At 44.4% G+C, this 16,619-nt stretch overlaps 7 protein-coding genes across 7 annotated transcripts; 3 read left to right on the forward strand and 4 right to left on the reverse strand.

Annotated features, from left to right (window-relative positions):
• Positions 1-57: 57 nt before the first annotated feature.
• TREMEDRAFT_61624 (uncharacterized protein) lies at positions 58-2,015 on the reverse strand (the record flags this gene model as incomplete). Its single annotated transcript, XM_007004062.1, has 8 exons — positions 58-145; positions 192-279; positions 400-515; positions 800-1,065; positions 1,209-1,568; positions 1,760-1,884; positions 1,931-1,952; positions 1,992-2,015. 8 exons carry the CDS (start codon positions 2,013-2,015, stop codon positions 58-60), a joined length of 1,089 nt encoding a protein of 362 aa, XP_007004124.1.
• A 782-nt stretch (positions 2,016-2,797) lies between these two features.
• TREMEDRAFT_29389 (uncharacterized protein) lies at positions 2,798-4,196 on the forward strand (the record flags this gene model as incomplete). Its single annotated transcript, XM_007003759.1, has 5 exons — positions 2,798-2,948; positions 3,089-3,207; positions 3,305-3,391; positions 3,647-4,050; positions 4,109-4,196. The coding sequence occupies 5 exons, from the start codon at positions 2,798-2,800 to the stop codon at positions 4,194-4,196; spliced, it is 849 nt and encodes a 282-aa protein (XP_007003821.1).
• A 227-nt stretch (positions 4,197-4,423) lies between these two features.
• TREMEDRAFT_29921 (uncharacterized protein) lies at positions 4,424-6,748 on the reverse strand (the record flags this gene model as incomplete). The annotated part of the gene is made up of 9 exons (XM_007003812.1): positions 4,424-4,516; positions 4,567-4,854; positions 4,959-5,202; positions 5,250-5,524; positions 5,594-5,865; positions 5,978-6,046; positions 6,088-6,140; positions 6,256-6,391; positions 6,580-6,748. The coding sequence occupies 9 exons, from the start codon at positions 6,746-6,748 to the stop codon at positions 4,424-4,426; spliced, it is 1,599 nt and encodes a 532-aa protein (XP_007003874.1).
• A 198-nt stretch (positions 6,749-6,946) lies between these two features.
• TREMEDRAFT_43512 (uncharacterized protein) lies at positions 6,947-7,886 on the forward strand (the record flags this gene model as incomplete). Its single annotated transcript, XM_007003913.1, has 3 exons — positions 6,947-7,050; positions 7,267-7,535; positions 7,713-7,886. The coding sequence occupies 3 exons, from the start codon at positions 6,947-6,949 to the stop codon at positions 7,844-7,846; spliced, it is 507 nt and encodes a 168-aa protein (XP_007003975.1). The 3' UTR covers positions 7,847-7,886.
• On the reverse strand, positions 7,850-10,265 carry TREMEDRAFT_38541 (uncharacterized protein; the record flags this gene model as incomplete). Its single annotated transcript, XM_007003870.1, has 7 exons — positions 7,850-8,207; positions 8,312-8,431; positions 8,480-8,958; positions 8,998-9,334; positions 9,430-9,554; positions 9,599-9,923; positions 9,972-10,265. The coding sequence occupies 7 exons, from the start codon at positions 10,260-10,262 to the stop codon at positions 8,031-8,033; spliced, it is 1,854 nt and encodes a 617-aa protein (XP_007003932.1). The 3' UTR covers positions 7,850-8,030.
• Positions 10,266-10,435: 170 nt separating this feature from the next.
• On the forward strand, positions 10,436-14,811 carry TREMEDRAFT_73636 (uncharacterized protein). Its single transcript, XM_007004273.1, has 11 exons — positions 10,436-10,693; positions 10,739-10,818; positions 10,868-11,014; positions 11,150-11,256; positions 11,299-12,520; positions 12,564-12,767; positions 12,890-13,483; positions 13,551-13,566; positions 13,635-13,908; positions 14,157-14,432; positions 14,563-14,811. Exons 1-11 carry the CDS (start codon positions 10,560-10,562, stop codon positions 14,659-14,661), a joined length of 3,153 nt encoding a protein of 1,050 aa, XP_007004335.1. The 5' UTR covers positions 10,436-10,559; the 3' UTR covers positions 14,662-14,811.
• Positions 14,812-14,911: 100 nt separating this feature from the next.
• On the reverse strand, positions 14,912-15,340 carry TREMEDRAFT_61630 (uncharacterized protein; the record flags this gene model as incomplete). The annotated part of the gene is made up of 2 exons (XM_007004063.1): positions 14,912-15,183; positions 15,283-15,340. The coding sequence occupies 2 exons, from the start codon at positions 15,338-15,340 to the stop codon at positions 14,912-14,914; spliced, it is 330 nt and encodes a 109-aa protein (XP_007004125.1).
• Positions 15,341-16,619: the final 1,279 nt, after the last annotated feature.

Here is a 16,619-nt window from a genome sequence, read left to right on the forward strand (position 1 = left end):
AATATATCATGATGGATCAGATGTTTGTTTCTCTAGTCGTGTAGAAGCGCCCAATCATTACATCCCCACATCATCCCACGCTCTCACATTTGGATCCTCATCCCCTTCGACTTCGTATGGAGCTTCTGTATTGGCTCTACATAAGCTGTCCATGAGCACTCTAAAATTGTATATATTTGGGAAAAACTCACGAACACTTTCGTTTGACACCATCACGATTGGAGAAATCTGCAAAGTGGACTTGAGCATGGTAGATGTTATAAGTAAGCATGGCGGATTCTGCGTGTGAGCCTCAGGTTGATGCTTCAGCCCGCTCGTGCTCGTATCAGTAGAGATGAACGAGGCTGATGATATGGTGAATTTTGTGTCGGAAGATGAAGGAAAGGAGGTAAGACGCACCTATGCGAGGGTCGACAGAAACGATGAGGATGAAAGTATTCCTGGTCAAGGGTTCGAGTACGACTGTGCAGTCATCGAATTTACTCTCAAATGATGAGAAGGTTTCTCCTATCCGTCTGAAAGCATTAGCTATGACAGGATCACATTCCGAATGAATCGCACGCCAATCTTCACACAAACTCGGGCGAGATTTAAGATATGATGATCAGACGAGCGGAGACTTTTGACGGAACTGTGGATGGATTGTATCAAATAGGACAAGGCTTCTGATAATGGAGGGCAGTAACTGAGATACTTAGATCTGGCTGGGAATGATGTCACAGGTACGGTCGGCAAATCAAAGGTCAGAGTCAGGTGAAAAATCAAGGTGATGTGACAGGAGATGCCTAAAGAAACTCACTGGCACGTTTTTCTAAACCCTTTGATAATCTCTGAAATCTTCTCGAACCTTTGAGGATCCAAAGCTTTTGCCCCGCTCTTCACTTCATTATCATCCATTTGTGAAGGATCAGAGTCCAATGGAGATCCGGACTTAGCAATGACCAAAAAAGTCTCAGCTTCGAACATCACCGCCTCGGCAGCGAGACAAAGATCACGCATGAAGGTGAGATGTGAGGTGATGAGGCCTATATTGGGGATAAGTGTATGAATGACGGATGACCAGGCCTAAAGTTTAGTATCATCATTCTTCCTGTGTATCGCTATAAATATCCTCTCAGACTAATCTACCGATGTGGGAGAAATGAATGCAAGGAGAGAGAAAGGGAAAGAAAAAGAGGGAATGCCAAAGAATAACACTACTGACTCACTTTATATAATGACTCATCCCATATACTAGTAGGAAAACACCTCAACATCCCTCTAGCTTTACCTTTCACCCTCTCATCCACACTCACAACATCACCACGTCTCTCATCATATTTCTTTCTCTTTGGATCTTCCTTATCCGCCAAATCCATTTTATTAATCAACACCCATACCCCCGCGTCGGGTGAATATTCTCTAAGGGCAGAAATGATACCTTCGAAATATCTCATATCCGTTTCCCATTCAGTGGAGGTGATGTCGAATACATAGATGAGAACTGCGACATTGGAAAAGATTGTATCTTTCTGAGCGGCGAGGTAATTGTCGACGAAGGCGTTTTGACCTCCACAATCCCACAGGTTCTAATCTTAGCGATTGACTCATAACCGACTGTCATTTCTCATATCTGAGCTTCCCTTCGTTCAGACTGCTTGGCAGGTTGACCAATAATATCTGACTGGCACTTTTTAAGAAAGCGAGCACGATTCCTGCATCAGACAAAGATATTGAGGGGTAAGATATTGAGGGGTAGCAGCTAAGGAAACAAACTCACGAGGACCAAAGACCCAAGAAATCTCACTGCTGACTGTTCCACATCTATTGTCGCTCCTAAACGTTTTGTATCCTTTGCGCTGTAATTGGAGAAGATGACCGATCGCATAGAAGTTTTACCACTTCCTACAATGGTGAGCTTTCCTTATTTTTACTGTACCTGATTTCTCACCCGACTTTCCCATGAGCAACACCTGCGATCAGCTGTATCCTTAGGTATTTTTCTGACTCACCTTCTTTCTTGCCGCTACAGACATGATGTCTATCTCCTAGATCCTAGAGGAATCAGCTCGTACGTCTCATACGCCGGTCCATGCGGTCCACGTAGATCTCTAAATGACTGGTGGGTCTTGTTGGTGAGCAGCGAGTAAGTTATGTAGAGGAATTCAAACATCGAGCAGCGCTACAGCGTACAGCGAGAGGGAAGCTCGCTTAAAGAGATCACGTGACTTTGGTCGTCGTCCGTGCCTGCAGGTCCTTTCTTTCCCGATCGCGACCCCATCTTTCACCTGCTGACAATTCCATTCGAATACCTATCACCTCTTCATACCGCACACAGGTACTACACACACACAGTATCAGCAAGTTCAAAATGACACGAACAAGACAATCATCCAATTCGAAATCTATCAAGTCATCTCCACGTTCTATCAAATCCACCAGATCCCGACCCACCCCGAATAAGGTCACTCCCAAGACCAAGGCGCGTCCATCTCCGGCCAAATCGACATTGACAAAACCGATATCCGCCTCCAGGTCCAGTAGAATGAAATCATCTAAAAAGTCTCAGAAACCATCTGCGGAACTTGATTCAGCTACGGGAATGACGGAGACGGAAGATGACACATCTTCTGAAGAAGGAGACGATTTCGAGCCGGATAGTCAAGAAGATTCCGTCGTTGAAGAGAGCGAAGCGGAGAGTGTAGATAGTGAATATCTCGATGAAACTCCTACGAGAAAGAGAAAATTCGTTCTTACTAGTGGGAGTGGTGTGAAGAAAGGGAAAAGTAATGGATCTGCACAAAAGCAGTCGGGCAAGATGAACGGGGATGAAGAAGGAGGAAAGCCGGGGAAGGGAAAAGTAGGGATTGAGGGATATGAAGATGAAGATGATGATGAGTACGATGTGGATTTGGAAGAAGGTCAAGAAATTGCAGGAAGGATTTACTCGGCTCCTACTACCGGTCAAGGTGAGTTATGTCCTCATTCATCCTCTCTAAGCTTTTCCAGGCTCAAGTGAAGGATGCTGAAAAGGAAAAAAGGGTAATGGAGATAGGACTGGGGTTGTAATAGAAGATCAGGTTCTCTTTGATAGATGCTGAAAATACAGTACCGCCAGGAAGAATATCAACAAACACTTTAAATTTCCTCAAGAATCTGCAAATACCAGAAAGAAATGATAGAGAGTGGTTCCGAGCCCATGAACCTAGTTTCCGACAAGCTGAAAAGGTATGTATAGAATATGAATGCCACTTCTCCTTCCCTCGTTATACTCATTTGAGACGAATGAGGGACTTTTGGAATGATAACACCCGTTGATGCATAGGAATGGCAAGCTTTTGTCGGAAAGATACAGGGAAAGTTTCAGAATGCCGACGGTGAAGTTCCTATCTTACCACCGAAAGATATCATCGTATGTTTTTCTTTCTTAAAACTCAAAGTCTCTCACAAGTCCCCCGGTCCATCATTATGAGAATTTCCCCACAATTCTTCCTATTCGTCTGTTTCCTTCCTTGTACCTAACTTCCCTCCCAGCTTTCCCCGATCCATCCAGACCTTTCTGCTGGCCTTCGCCCCATTATGGAAAAGTAATATGGTGAAATCATCGCCAAGCTACAAAGTGGATATTGTTACTATACAAAAAAAATGAAGGTTGATTAATCATCAGCACCGAATATATAGAGATGTCAGATTTTCATCCGATAAAACACCTTACAAGAAATCTTTCTCACTCACCACTTCCCGTGGTGGTAGAAAAGGAGTTTGGGCAAAATATCATCTTTCAATATCACCTAACGATCGATCCATCTTAGCGGCTGGTATCTGGTGTCCTGACAAGAATGAAATAATGACATTTCGATCAAATGTTGAAAGACGTTCAGAAGAATTCAGGAATGTAATTGGTGATCCTACTTTTGTGAAATTCTTTGGTGAACCTAAAGTTGGTAAAGATGGAGAAAGGAGGAATGTTTTTGGACATGAAGATATGTTAAAGGTAAAACCGAAAGGTTATGAAAAAGATCATAAAGATATTGATTTGTTGAAATTGAGAAGTGTGGCTGTTGTACATAAGTAAGTAACACGCGTATTAGTTTCATCGATAGAGGTAGGTGTATGCTGATCGATGTAGATTTACGGATGAACAAGTTTTAGCGGATGATTTTGGTGATGAAGTTGAGAGGGTGGTAAGTGTTATGGAACCTTTTGTACACAAGTGAGTGTGTGTGTTATATCATTGGCAGACCTTGTGATTATAGGTGAAGGAAAAAAGTTCAAGCTGATTGGATAGATTAAATGATTTCATCACTTTACCATGAAAAGGAGGTTTTGATCATTACTGGGTAGTTGTCATTCTTGATCTCTTAATCCCATCTTCTTGACTGCGTTGATCTTATTAAAGTGCTTTGCACTACGAGTATTGGATGCATAACGCTGTAGCTTTGCACTACGAGGACTGAATGTAACATGCTGTAGCATCTATAATCTTCGCAACTTTTGGAGGTTGATACCTCGGCGTCCAAGGTCCAAGTGAAGTATCCTGAATGTCAGCTCATACTTGCGGGTTTGGTTGTATGACAGTAGTCTTACCGAGTAATAATCCATCGGATAATCCCCTTTACCCTCTTCTCTCTTTTCATCATCCCACTTCAATCCACCCCATCCCCTTATACGTCCCAAAGCTACGCTCGCTTCGTAGGGACTGAGCAAAGGTCTTGAGAAAGCATATCCCCAATCGATCGATAATCTCGGACAAGAAGTTTGAACAAATGTTGTGATTTCTTCCTCTGATAGCAAGGCTAGTTTCTGTGGAGATAATTCTGATAAGAGGAGCATAAAAGGTGGTATTGAACCTTCAGGCATAGAATTTTGTATCGTCTACACTATCAGCTACTTCCTCATTCGGTACCTCCAGGTCTGAAAGCAGAGATTCCTCAAGGAGGGAAATGAGGTGGAGGGGATGGGGGTGGGAGAGGACTAACTTTTAAAACACTAAGACTACCTTGTCTACCCAAAGTACCTAAAACGATTGCCCAACTTCCTGGCCCTCCTCGGTCCAAGCCACGCTTAGCAGCTTGTACTGCATCCCCTCTGACCGAACGCATCTCACCATGTTCATAAGTCTCCCGAGTGAATTTCTTAGAGTAAGGATCGTATCGGAAGGCGGGGACGGTAGGATTGGCAATCATTATACTTTCCAAATGAAATCTTCCATCGCCTACGTATCTTGTTATCAGCTGAGCTTCCCATGGACATGATGAATGAAAGCTCACATGAGAGCATCGACATCGGATAGTTTAGGAGCTGTACAACCTAAGACTTCACCTGGACTAAGAGGTTTGACCTGAGGTACGGTGATTTTATATTGACCTCTCCAAACACCTCTATCTCGTGGGGGCACATGCATGATGGCGTCGTTTTCGTCTGACAAAGAGAGGGATTCGATTGGAGGAAGCGGACTTTCGAGATTTGTACGAAGATATTGAACGGCGGCTACGAATTGAATAGTAGAGACTAATGCCAGATGAGTGGGAATATCATCTTCTTTCTCCATCTTCGAAGTATGTTGAGAATGAGTGACTTGGTTGGAAAGTTGAGAGGAAGAGAGTGGGTTAACAGGTGATGAGTTAGAGTTGAGAGAAGGGGAAGTCGATTCCGTCGCAGGAGTAAGAGAAGAAGTGATGGTTCGGCTTGGGGGTAAGTCGGGAGGCTCGATGGAGATATGTATTCGACTACCTGAAGTGGTCTCTTCAGCACCTAAGACATGTTCATGGAAGGCGGAACGTGATGAGGGGAAATTTCTTCGAACGGAAAGGGCGAGGTGTTCGGTATCAATAGCGATTTCAACAAAGACATAAAGTGTTTTCAAAGATGTTTGATTGACGGGTACTATCCATCAGCCTAGTCCAATCTCCTCAAACCCTCTAAAATCTAGATTGACGGCACATTTACCCATACTTGATATGTAGTAGTAGAAGAGACAGTAGTATGGTACACTCACTAAGACAAGAATGACCATAATGTACAATCATCTCTGCTCCTAATTCCTTGGCAGTAAAATCATCTATACCTGATGATCAGCTTATACTCTAGGAGAGAACAACAGCTTACAACAGGCTCCATATGTCACATCGGCGAGTAACAAAGGAATTGCACCTGTGAACCTGTTTATCAGATCATCAGTCCATAATCATATAAACGAGTGGGAATAAGTATGTGATACATTCAAGATGGATCGGAAGACAAATTGAATGAGCTGAAAGGGAATCAATCACTCACTGTTCAACTATATCCGCTATGAGACAACCATACATCATCAAACCTTCTGGCATTTGAAGAGCGACAATTTTGACTCCATCTCGACGAATAAGATGGATAGTTTTATGGATTTCAAAGTTATAGTTCTTTGGTAATTCTACTAAATTAGTGAATGCTAACAAATGCCCTGACGTCTGGATCAGAACTTGGTCCATCCCTTCAATCTGTTTCATCCCGATGTTCCCGAGGTATAAAAGTTTTGGCATAATCAGGTGTGCATGTAGCTTACCTACATTAATGGATGAGAAACATAGAGAATAGAGAGAGATGAAGGATATGACCCACCTTCAATAGCAGCGTTCAGAACAGGATCATGGAGTATATCATCCGGGACGAGGTTGGCTACCCTCCTAGGTCGGTTGGAAGGTTTCGTGCTTCCCACGAACCGTTTTCTCGGCTTTGACGGACCTGCTGTGGGTTTGTCGATACCTTCGGTGGCTTCAAGAACTGACATGACTAGACCTCTTGCGTATAAATTGTTATGGACCAGAAGTAAAATGCGAAGTTACTCGATTTCAAGATATATGTATCTAAGTAAGTTACGGACTTTCCACAAATTGTCCGCCACTTTCGAAGAAATTGATCCCGCTTCACGGCCTACAACCAGAACATGTCTTTTGGTCAACTCACTCTCTTCAAGTGAACCATCACGATGGAAACAGACCTAGCTGCGACGGCAGCGGCGAGGAAAGAAAGACTCATAGCTTTGAGAAAGAGAAAAGATGCTCATGAACATGGAGAGAAAAATGGTGGACCGTGAGTTTTCCTTTTTTTCCCTTCCCTTTCCTCTCTCATATCCCCTATCATCCCTTCAATCCTCTAATCTCTCAATCCTTCAATCTTACAATCTTACAATCATCCATTTTATCCAAGTCTGATCGAATCTGTCCCCATTCCAGTTCTCATAAGTGATTTTATATATCTCGGTTGTGATAGACCAGTGACCAGTGAAAACTAAATAACTAATCTCAGATCTCATTTCACATTCAAACAACGTAATTTTGATCCAGAAACGAGACAAGTACGTCAACGTGACCGAGATAACGGTGAAGATACGGTAGAAAAAGCAGTGGAAGGATTAGCAGAGGAAATCATCAAAGAAGATGAATTGAAAAGAGCTGAAGAATTGGATTTATTCAATATACAACCTAAAAGGGTGAATTGGGATTTGAAAAGGGATTTAAATAATAGGATGATGAAATTGGAAAGGAAAACGAATGAAGCTATATCTGTTATATTTCGTGAGATTGATTCCCCATCTGTCTCCACTGTATGGTACACAAACTCCCATTCTTTAGTCTGTGTCAAAATAGATTTTCCATTCTTTCGAAGGTTTTGGCGTTTTCGACACTATTGGCAGGACGATTCACATTGGGAGTATTTGGTGGATTTTGTCCAGGATGAAGGCTGATGTTAAGGAAGTCGATTACAATCAATGAAGAAAGATTCCAATGATAGAGGAGTGGATTTAGTAGCTTCTATCAATGCTGCGGAACATGAAAGAGATCAAGCTGCTGCTGATGCAGAAATGGAGGGAAATGATAGTGATTGATGTCGACGAGTCATTTGTACCCATGCATTTTATTTATTTGGTAACTATGCAAGTGAACCGAAATGTCTGACTGATCTTCACATCAAATGCCCAAATGAGCTTATCGAAGATGAATCTATAACAGAAACAAGGGAGATTTACGGAGATGTGGACAGGATGAAGATGATCAAAAAGCGTTGGATGATCATTGCGGACTAGGAGGGTCAAGAAGGAATCGCCAAAGAGCTTCGGGATCTTTATAATCGTGATGAATCAAACTAACCAACCACCATTCGTCGGCAATGTGTTCGAGGTGTTTCCGAGCGGGAGACAGGCGTGGATAGAGACGAGACCATTCGGTCCAGATATCGAATGCTTCTTCCTTACCTATCAGCTCAAAGCTCACTTATCTCGTCAAACTTAGATCGACTGCCTTGAAAATTTGGCGGAGTGGTCACAGAGGGGATGGTAGAAACAAGAACTCACCTTCCAAGCGAGGAAAGACGTTTCTTCGATTATTGTAGATTGTACAATTTCCTGACCTGGGAAAACACCCCAGGTGACAGCGTTGACAGCGTCTTTCAAAGTGTTTGTCTTGAAATCCCCCTCACAAGTCAGCTTATTCAATGGATTTCCAAAAAGATGCGAGCTCACCCTCTTGTTTCCCGCATACATGCTTATCATCCCATCCGTCCTCCTTGTCAATCTTTGTTCTATCTTGTCCACTTTGCTCAGAGGAACGAAAAACTCCACGAACGCCTTCTGAAATACATATCCCCCTCTTGGACCCCATCCATGGATCGGATCTCCACTTTCCGCTGCGTCCACAGCCGGTTGACTTCCCACCGTCCAATGTTGCATCTCGGCCGAATTCAACTTTAGCAGATGAGGCAATATCTTGACTGATTCCGAGCTCAGCGGAAGATCACAGAAAGGGGTAGTAGGGGCAGTGGGATCAGATCGCAGATATCTGCAAAAAAGATCTGACAGATCTTCCGAGTTGATTGGAACACCCCAATCTTTCAACGCTTGAGCAGGGGTGATTTTGAGTCCCGATCCCCATCCATCTATCTCCCCATAAGCTGGAGACCGGACATCCGTAAAACGTCCATTCGGATATTCGTCCCAGCTATCTTCCCCGCTCGGTCCTGTTGTGCCCACATTACCCAAACCTTTCTTTGGAGCAGGGGGAAGAGCTTTGTTTTTCAGACCCCACTGAGCGAGATGACTGGCTTCGCTTGGAGAGATGGAGAGACCTGGAGCGGCGGGTTGCTTCGTTCCTGCAACGACATCATCGTCATCGATTAATTGGTTGTGTCTTGGGAGAGGGGATGATTTCAGTTGGTTGGATTCGGCCGACCAGCCGAGGTTTTCAAGTATTGTCCGAACTGATTTTTCCAAGTTGAGGGTGCAGAAGTGAACGCCAGGTACAAGGGATGAGGAGAGAAGTCGACGGACCATCTGGGTGGCTAATTTGGCACCGTATCGCTTGACAGCTGCATCGTCGGTCTAAGAAGATCAGTCATACAAATCCTTTTCATAGAGTTGAGTACACAAGGAGGGGTTTAGAAAAAGTGATGGAAGGGAGTGTGAAGAAGACTCACTCGGATAGGCTCGAGATCTGACATAATAGAAACTGGGACGGGTGTATGTGTGAGGTTAACAAGTCTTCTGAAAGAAGCGAAATTTTGTATCGGCATAACTCCAGGTATTATCGGTACACTGATGCCTGTCCTATCAGCATTTGTCTTATGTGACATTTGATTCACTTACCAATCCGACGACATTCCTTGATCCACGATTCGAAACCTTCCACATCATAAAACAATTGAGTGATAATAAAATCCGCTCCGGCATCACATTTGACCTTAAGCCATTTTAAATCATCCTCCACACTTTCAGAGTCTAGATGAGGTGTAGGATATCCAGCTACTCCAATACAGAAATAATCACCATGCTCCGCACGGATATATCTCACTAAATCATCGGCATGTTGAAACAAGTCCGGTTCCGTGGGAGGAATCACTGCGTATTCTTCTGATCTAGGTGGATCACCTCGAAGTGCTAAGATATTGGTGATTCCCATTTCTTTACATTTCTACAAATCCATCAGCCTTCACCCTAGAGGGATTGGATGTGTACATACGGAGAGAGCATCGTCGACCTTCTCTTTGGGCATGTTGGTACATGTTAAATGTAGTATAACCTCCAGACCGAGTTTCGTGATTTGTTCAGAGAGTTCCAAGGACCGGTCGGCGGTGGCACCACCGGCACCCCATGTGACGGATACGGCCAAGGGAGCAGGGAGAGGTTCCGAAGCTAAACGTCGGACACGATCTAGTAAGTTTACCAGACCTGCTTCTGTGCGTGGAGGGAAGAACTCGAAGGTGTGAAAGGGGCCATTACGTTGAGCTAAAAGTGAAGTGAGATGGGGCATGATGTATAGAGAAAGATCAAGTGCGCGGGTGCAATAGCGATAGCTGAGAGGTAAGTAGTTGCCGACTCAAGCTAAGCGAAGGAGGAAAAATAGGTCACGTGATCTTTCCCCCTTCCGGCTCCGGTGGACATGGTCCCCTCCCTTGGAACAACATCCTCTACCCTATTCCCATACTAACGTCCGTCTCTGATGAACACCTCTTCCTTGTGTATATTCCTCGTGCAATCCCGTCCATAATCAACAGCCGTATTGCCATGGCGCTGGCTCAAAATTTTCTCTTTCCTTATCTCTCTTTACATGTTACTCATGCTCCGCTCTCCTCGGCTTGACAGATGGACAAAACCTCTTCCCCGTCTACTGCCCCCGGCTCTGGGCGGTCTCCTATGCTTCCTGTGGATAGCGATTGAACCTTTGAATAAATTGGGGGGACAGTGAGTGGCGCCAAATCTAATATAGTTTTCATAGCTGATTGACAGATATGCCTTCTTGGTGTATACGTCGTTTCTCCTGTTTTTCTTCCCGCACGGACGGATCGGTATCCAATTGGAAGATACTGGTGAGTCGCTTTTTTCAAAGAATGAAGCCGTGAGATACTCATGTAATAGCCCTTGGTATCATCGCCGCTGCCTTCGGTCTTGCTTGGTCTTGTCTGACGTTGGCCATCACGGCATATTGCGGGAGACACCATGGCCCTGGTTCTTCTCAGTCCAGAGCTATCTTAGGTGTCGGTCTGGCAGTGCTTGCTTTCCTAAGTGAGTCAACATTTTCCCTCGCCGAACCACTGGCAACTGACATGGAAACCGTTCTTTCCTAGCTCAATTGATCCTGTGCCGTTCCGGTTTCTATTCTAGGTTCAAGGTATGTGAACGATTGGAGCTAATTGAAAGGTGGCCTCGTCCGTAGCCTCGTTCCAAGGCTCACGGCTGCAAGTCGTATAGCCTTGTTCTTTCCGATATTTCTACTTACCAGTTTGTCATCGGTCAATGCTACGTCTGTGAGCTCTTGTATATACCTACGACCGTCCCTGACCTATCAGGTATCCAGTCATGATTTCACTGATCAGTTCCTCATCGCCGTCTTTGCCGCGGCCTTTGCGTTGGTATCGACTATCATCTTCTCCAGCGGACGGAAATCCTCTTATCTTGAACTGAGAGATTTGATGCACCAAAGCATCGACATATCCTGTCAACTTCTCCCTCTGTCACTCTCTTCTCTTACCGGGAACGATTCCAAGCCCCCTATCAACGGCAATGATGAGAAGCCGAGTCCGTCGCCCTCAATCCATCAGAGCCAAGATGAACTTGCTCGTCATCTTCGTCATGCCACCACCACTCTCAAACCGGTTCTCGCACATCTACGATATGGCATCATTCGAAGTAGAGTCAGTCCCGATGCTCTTGGACCCATAATAGATAGTTTACAGCGACTACAAAGAAATCCTCTTCTCGGACTCACCAGTCACGTCCCAGGTGAGAGAATACAAAGTGCTCTTCGAAAAGTATATGAACAAGATATCTCGCGACCTTCTAGCGTTCCTGGTACGCCAAGAACATCAAGGACTGCCCGTCATAGTGATAACAATACTCCTAGACGCTCCGAAGACCGTAGGCCCACGATCCACGGAGCCATATCATCCACCAACCTGCGTCGAGCTCTTCAACCACTAGCCGAGGTTCATGCACATAATCATCATGGTCATCATCACCGTCGATCAATCTCTGTGGCTGCTGTCGGGGCTCAGGTCCAAATCAAGGTGGATCACTCTTGTCGTCAACTCTCGGAAGCGATCATCGCTGCTTTATCTAATATGCAAGATCAACTTGACGACGTATGTGGTTGGAAGAAATCATCTGTCACACATCAATCAAACGGCGCGGGTCAAGGAACTAAAGTCCTGGATTTGCGTCTGTCGGAACTGCAAATCGCCTTGTCTTGTCTGTTTGAAGGTTCGGCCGATCCGACAACTGGACAAGAAGAACACGTTCATGATCAGGGTCGTAGATCGACAGTCAGGATCATTGCTCAGGATACACACGGTATGACGCATCCAGACGAAAATCCACATCAGCAGATTTCTCGGTTGGCATTTTATATGGTAGCTTTGATAGATATGGCGAAGGAAGTCAGGGAGATGGTAGCAAATACTGCTGAGCTGGCAACTCGTGCTACACCTCGGCCAAAGTGGAGACTTCCCACGACCCTGATAAGATGGAAAGAGGTCTTCCCTTGGCCGAATAAGGACGGGAGCGAGACAGATGGTAAGTCACTTTTGTCAGTATGATCTCATTTGACCCGGGACAGAATCGAGCACTGTCGATGACGATGTGGAAGATATAGACGGGGTCGAAGATCCGACCACAAGACCAGATGTGGAGGACGTGGAAGCATTGGATTTCGCGAACGCCTCGTTGGCTGAGAGCAGGTCGATGACGACGCCACGACGAATGAAAGGGCGTTTTTTGGCTTCTTGGAGGATGTTTTGGGATTATCGTCAAGTTATCAGAGGTGGGTCCTCCTGTATTTCTTCAGATTCATGATAGCTTGATGCCGTCAGTGTGCTCTTGACTGATCTTGGCTAACATTATTATATTAGGAGGTTTTTTCTTGGCGGGAACTGACTTTGTCAGGCCGAATTGTACTCTCGTCCATATTACATTCGGCCCGTCACTCTCGACACGTTCTTTTCGCCATCAAGATGTCCCTTGGAGTCTCCCTACTCTCCCTTCCTGCCTTCCTTCCCGACTCTACCAGAGGAAGATCATGGTTCACTCATTCCCGCGGAGCATGGATGGTCATATCTTACATGTACGTTCTTGATCTTCACACAGGGGCCATCTTTTTCGTTGGATTCTCCCGATTAGTCGGTACCTTCCTCGGTGCCCTCATCGGTTATATATGTACTCAGATCGCACATACAAACCCATACGGTCTCGTCGTTCTGGGTACGGTATGTTCTTTGGGTATTTCATATGGCATTGTGGCTAGTATTTGGCCACCAATGTTCACAGTGATGGGTATTACCCTCCCTCCATTACTCTTCCTTCGGTATCTCGGATTGGATAACGGTCAGAGTGATATCAATTTGGCTTGGCTTAGATTTGTGGAGATTGCTATTGGGATAGTGGCGGCTGTTCTGGTGGGAACTTTGATTTGGCCTAATCACGCACGGGTCAGGTATTTCATGGCTGTATCAGGAACGTTTGATAGGATAATCGAATATTGTAAGTCTAATCATGCATTCTCTTCACCATGTGAATATTAAATTTTGTTCTTGTGCTTATCATACAGATTTACTTATGAGTCGGTACGTCAAACCTTCGATACACGGAATGAGATTTCCTAGATGAGATGATTTGAGGCTGATTGTTAAAGCGATAACTTACGTACTTCTTTAGTTTACCAAGGTGCTGGTAAAGAATACGACTCTCTCGAAATTGGAATAAGAAGACATATCAATACTTGTCGTACTCTTGTTTTGATACAAAGACGTGAGGCCTCTCTACTTCCTCGACCGATAAAGTTATATTCCGAGGTGGTAGATAGGACTGAACATCTTCTCGAGGCTTTTTACGAGGTCAGACTTTTGAGGTTTAGTGTTCCTAGAAAAGCTATCGTACTTGATGTTTTACCCATACGTAGGGGACGGGGGAGTTTTCTTTTCCCCCCCCCCCCCCCCCCCCCCCTCCTCCCTTTCCCCCTCCCCCTCCTATCTCTTCTAAACGAAAGAGGAAGCCCCCAAATCGTTTTCCGTCAAACTAATTTCGCATTCCTATACCAACATTTTACACTGGTAGTCCTTTTCCCTCAATGTTGTTATTGATACATCTCCTTTGCATCACTGATGCCATGATGGCCGGATTTGTTACTTGTCTGTTGAAGTATGTTGATAAACAGGTATCTGCAATCCTTGTCAACCTCTGGGCTTGTTCTCAATCTTTCAGATCCCGTACCGCTCTCCCTCAATTCCTCCCTTCTCCTCGTACAGCTCTAGCCGAATTGAGCGCAGCAGCGGATGAACATGCGAAACGTATAAGACAAGTAAGGAAAGATGATTTTCTTTCCAGAGAAGATTCGGCGACTCGTTCAGAGAGGAACCAAGCGGAATTAGCTGCTTTGTACGCTATGGCGGAGAATGAAGCTTTGGCAGAGGTTTGTAATATTTTGGAAGAGGTAAGTTCCGTGCTCCTTCTCCATCCTAATACCTCGTCAGAGGGTATCAAACCGTATGACGTCCAGCAAACTTCTCATGGGGGATAGTGTATCATGGACGACGTTGTGGGATAATCAACTAATGATATAGCTCGTAGCTGCCGCTAGAACATTATTCGGATCTAAAACGTTTTATACCGATGCTTCGGCTTTTGAACGACATGATACTATGGCCCCTCATGCTCCTTGATTATCTTTTCCCACTTCTGTCATACTATCTGTATCTGTTGTTGTGATATCATCCATGCCATTTAATTCTTCAATATTTCCAACGACTATATCACCTCGTATAAGTATAATAAACAAACATCCGATGCATAATACCAATCGTTGTAGTTCATACATCCACTAACAAATGATAAGAATATCATTCAGTGCTCACAAACTTGACAACATCCAATATCAACAAAGAACTAGAACTGACACTCTCACTCATACATCTATCCTAACATCCTTGAATCTCCATCATTTACTCCTCCTCCTCCAAAATCTGACTCCGTCCCCGACATGCCCTGATGATTCATTTGTTCCGGATAAGATTCATAACTCTCCGGAGTGATAGGTGTACGAGAACCATGAGAAAGACGTGTAACTGAAAAATAATTACCTCTATCATCTGAATAAATCGTGGAGATGGGATTGACAAAATTGACAAATGTCAAATTATGTGGAAAATCAGATAATGTTACTTGGTCCCCAAACGACATTGTTGCTGGACGATAAGTACATTCACGTCCTTGCGAGGTACAATTGTTACAGGCGGACTGATTTTTGTTTACGCAACGTCGTTTTCCTTTCCGACAAGACACACAAGCTACTGATGTTCGGGTATGCGCTACGGGGGGTGGAGGGGGGTTCAAAGTGTTCATAGTGGGGTATATGTAAGAATCATTGGGATTCCCTATGGTTGTCAAAGGCTGAGCATCGTAATCCTCATTTATTCTTGGAAGCCGAATATCTTCACCATAACTGTCTTGGGAATAGAAGTCATATGCCTGAGCTGATGGTGATGGTTGTTGCTGTTGAAGTTGAGATATGTTCGGTGGAAGTTGGTATGAGGTGTCAATATATGGCGTTTCATATGATTGTGTAGGAGAGTGACGAGAACGTTGTTGATTGGAAGTGGGGAGTGGCAAGTATGAAGAAGGTGGAAGAGGTTGAGTATAAGCCTGAGGAGGAATTTCGGTTCGTAAACGAGGATCAATTTGTTCTTCTAGATATGATAGAGTATACTTTGCAGTTTCGATAGTTTGATTATCATTGTCTAGAAGAGATGAATCAGTTCATGTCCATGGCTCTGTTCATATGACGACCGAGCAATGTTAAGTAGATTTTGAAATTGAGGGTAATTGTATTACCGTGTGTGTCGTAATCGTTGAATCATGTGTAATCTATCTGATCAGTGATTATTGTTCTACAAGAAAAATGACTTACACTCATTTCTTCTCTGCTGGGATCATGAGTGTTAGTGTCCATCTTTCCACTTTGTCAGAACTCAGAAGAATTAGTATAGTATTCAACGGGTTAATGAATAAATACGAGTTTATGTGAATATAATGGATGAGAGGTTGTGACAAACGATCAGAAAGATGAGAGAAAAGGAAATGAGGAAAAGAGAAGATGGAGGTAATGTCAGAATGGAGAATAAGGAAGCATAGAAAAATGGAGTTGCACGATTTTCCAAAGTCCGAAGAGTCACATGAGGTTACTTCCTTTCACCTTGGTCGAGAGCAGAGAAGCAGAGGACAGATAGCAGCAACACGCATCGGTTTGAGAGGAAGAGAGGAAGATCAACGAGAGGAGATGAGAGGGTGAAACGAAGGCTGGTGGATCAGGTCGATGACTCGTACATGGTGTATGATGCACCTATTGGGGTCTTGGGGGTCGATTAGTGATGTTGAAGGGAACAGGACGATGGCCGTCAGCTGGACAGTTCTTCGAAGAAGGCATCGAACTTGTCTCGCCTTCGTGTCAGTTGATCTCGTCTAAGATCTAAGATGGAGGTACCGACATATGACAAACTCGGTAGTCAGCGGGCATGGGTTGACCATGGATCACCTTGAATTAAGTAACAAGAATTGGGACTTGGTGTTACTTAATTGACATCATTATTATTTGGAGGATTGCACAAACTCGTCTTGAAGCGCT

This window comes from Tremella mesenterica (assembly GCF_000271645.1).
Source record: "Tremella mesenterica DSM 1558 unplaced genomic scaffold TREMEscaffold_4, whole genome shotgun sequence".
Taxonomy (NCBI): domain Eukaryota; kingdom Fungi; phylum Basidiomycota; class Tremellomycetes; order Tremellales; family Tremellaceae; genus Tremella; species Tremella mesenterica.

Coding starts and splice junctions, on each gene's coding strand:
- TREMEDRAFT_73636 (XM_007004273.1), top strand. CDS start 10,560: ATGTTACTCATGCTCCGCTCTCCTCGGCTTGACAGATGGACAAAACCT. Junction 10,819..10,867: donor TATCCAATTGGAAGATACTG/GTGAGTCGCTTT, acceptor CTCATGTAATAG/CCCTTGGTATCATCGCCGCT. Junction 11,015..11,149: donor GGCAGTGCTTGCTTTCCTAA/GTGAGTCAACAT, acceptor GCTAATTGAAAG/GTGGCCTCGTCCGTAGCCTC.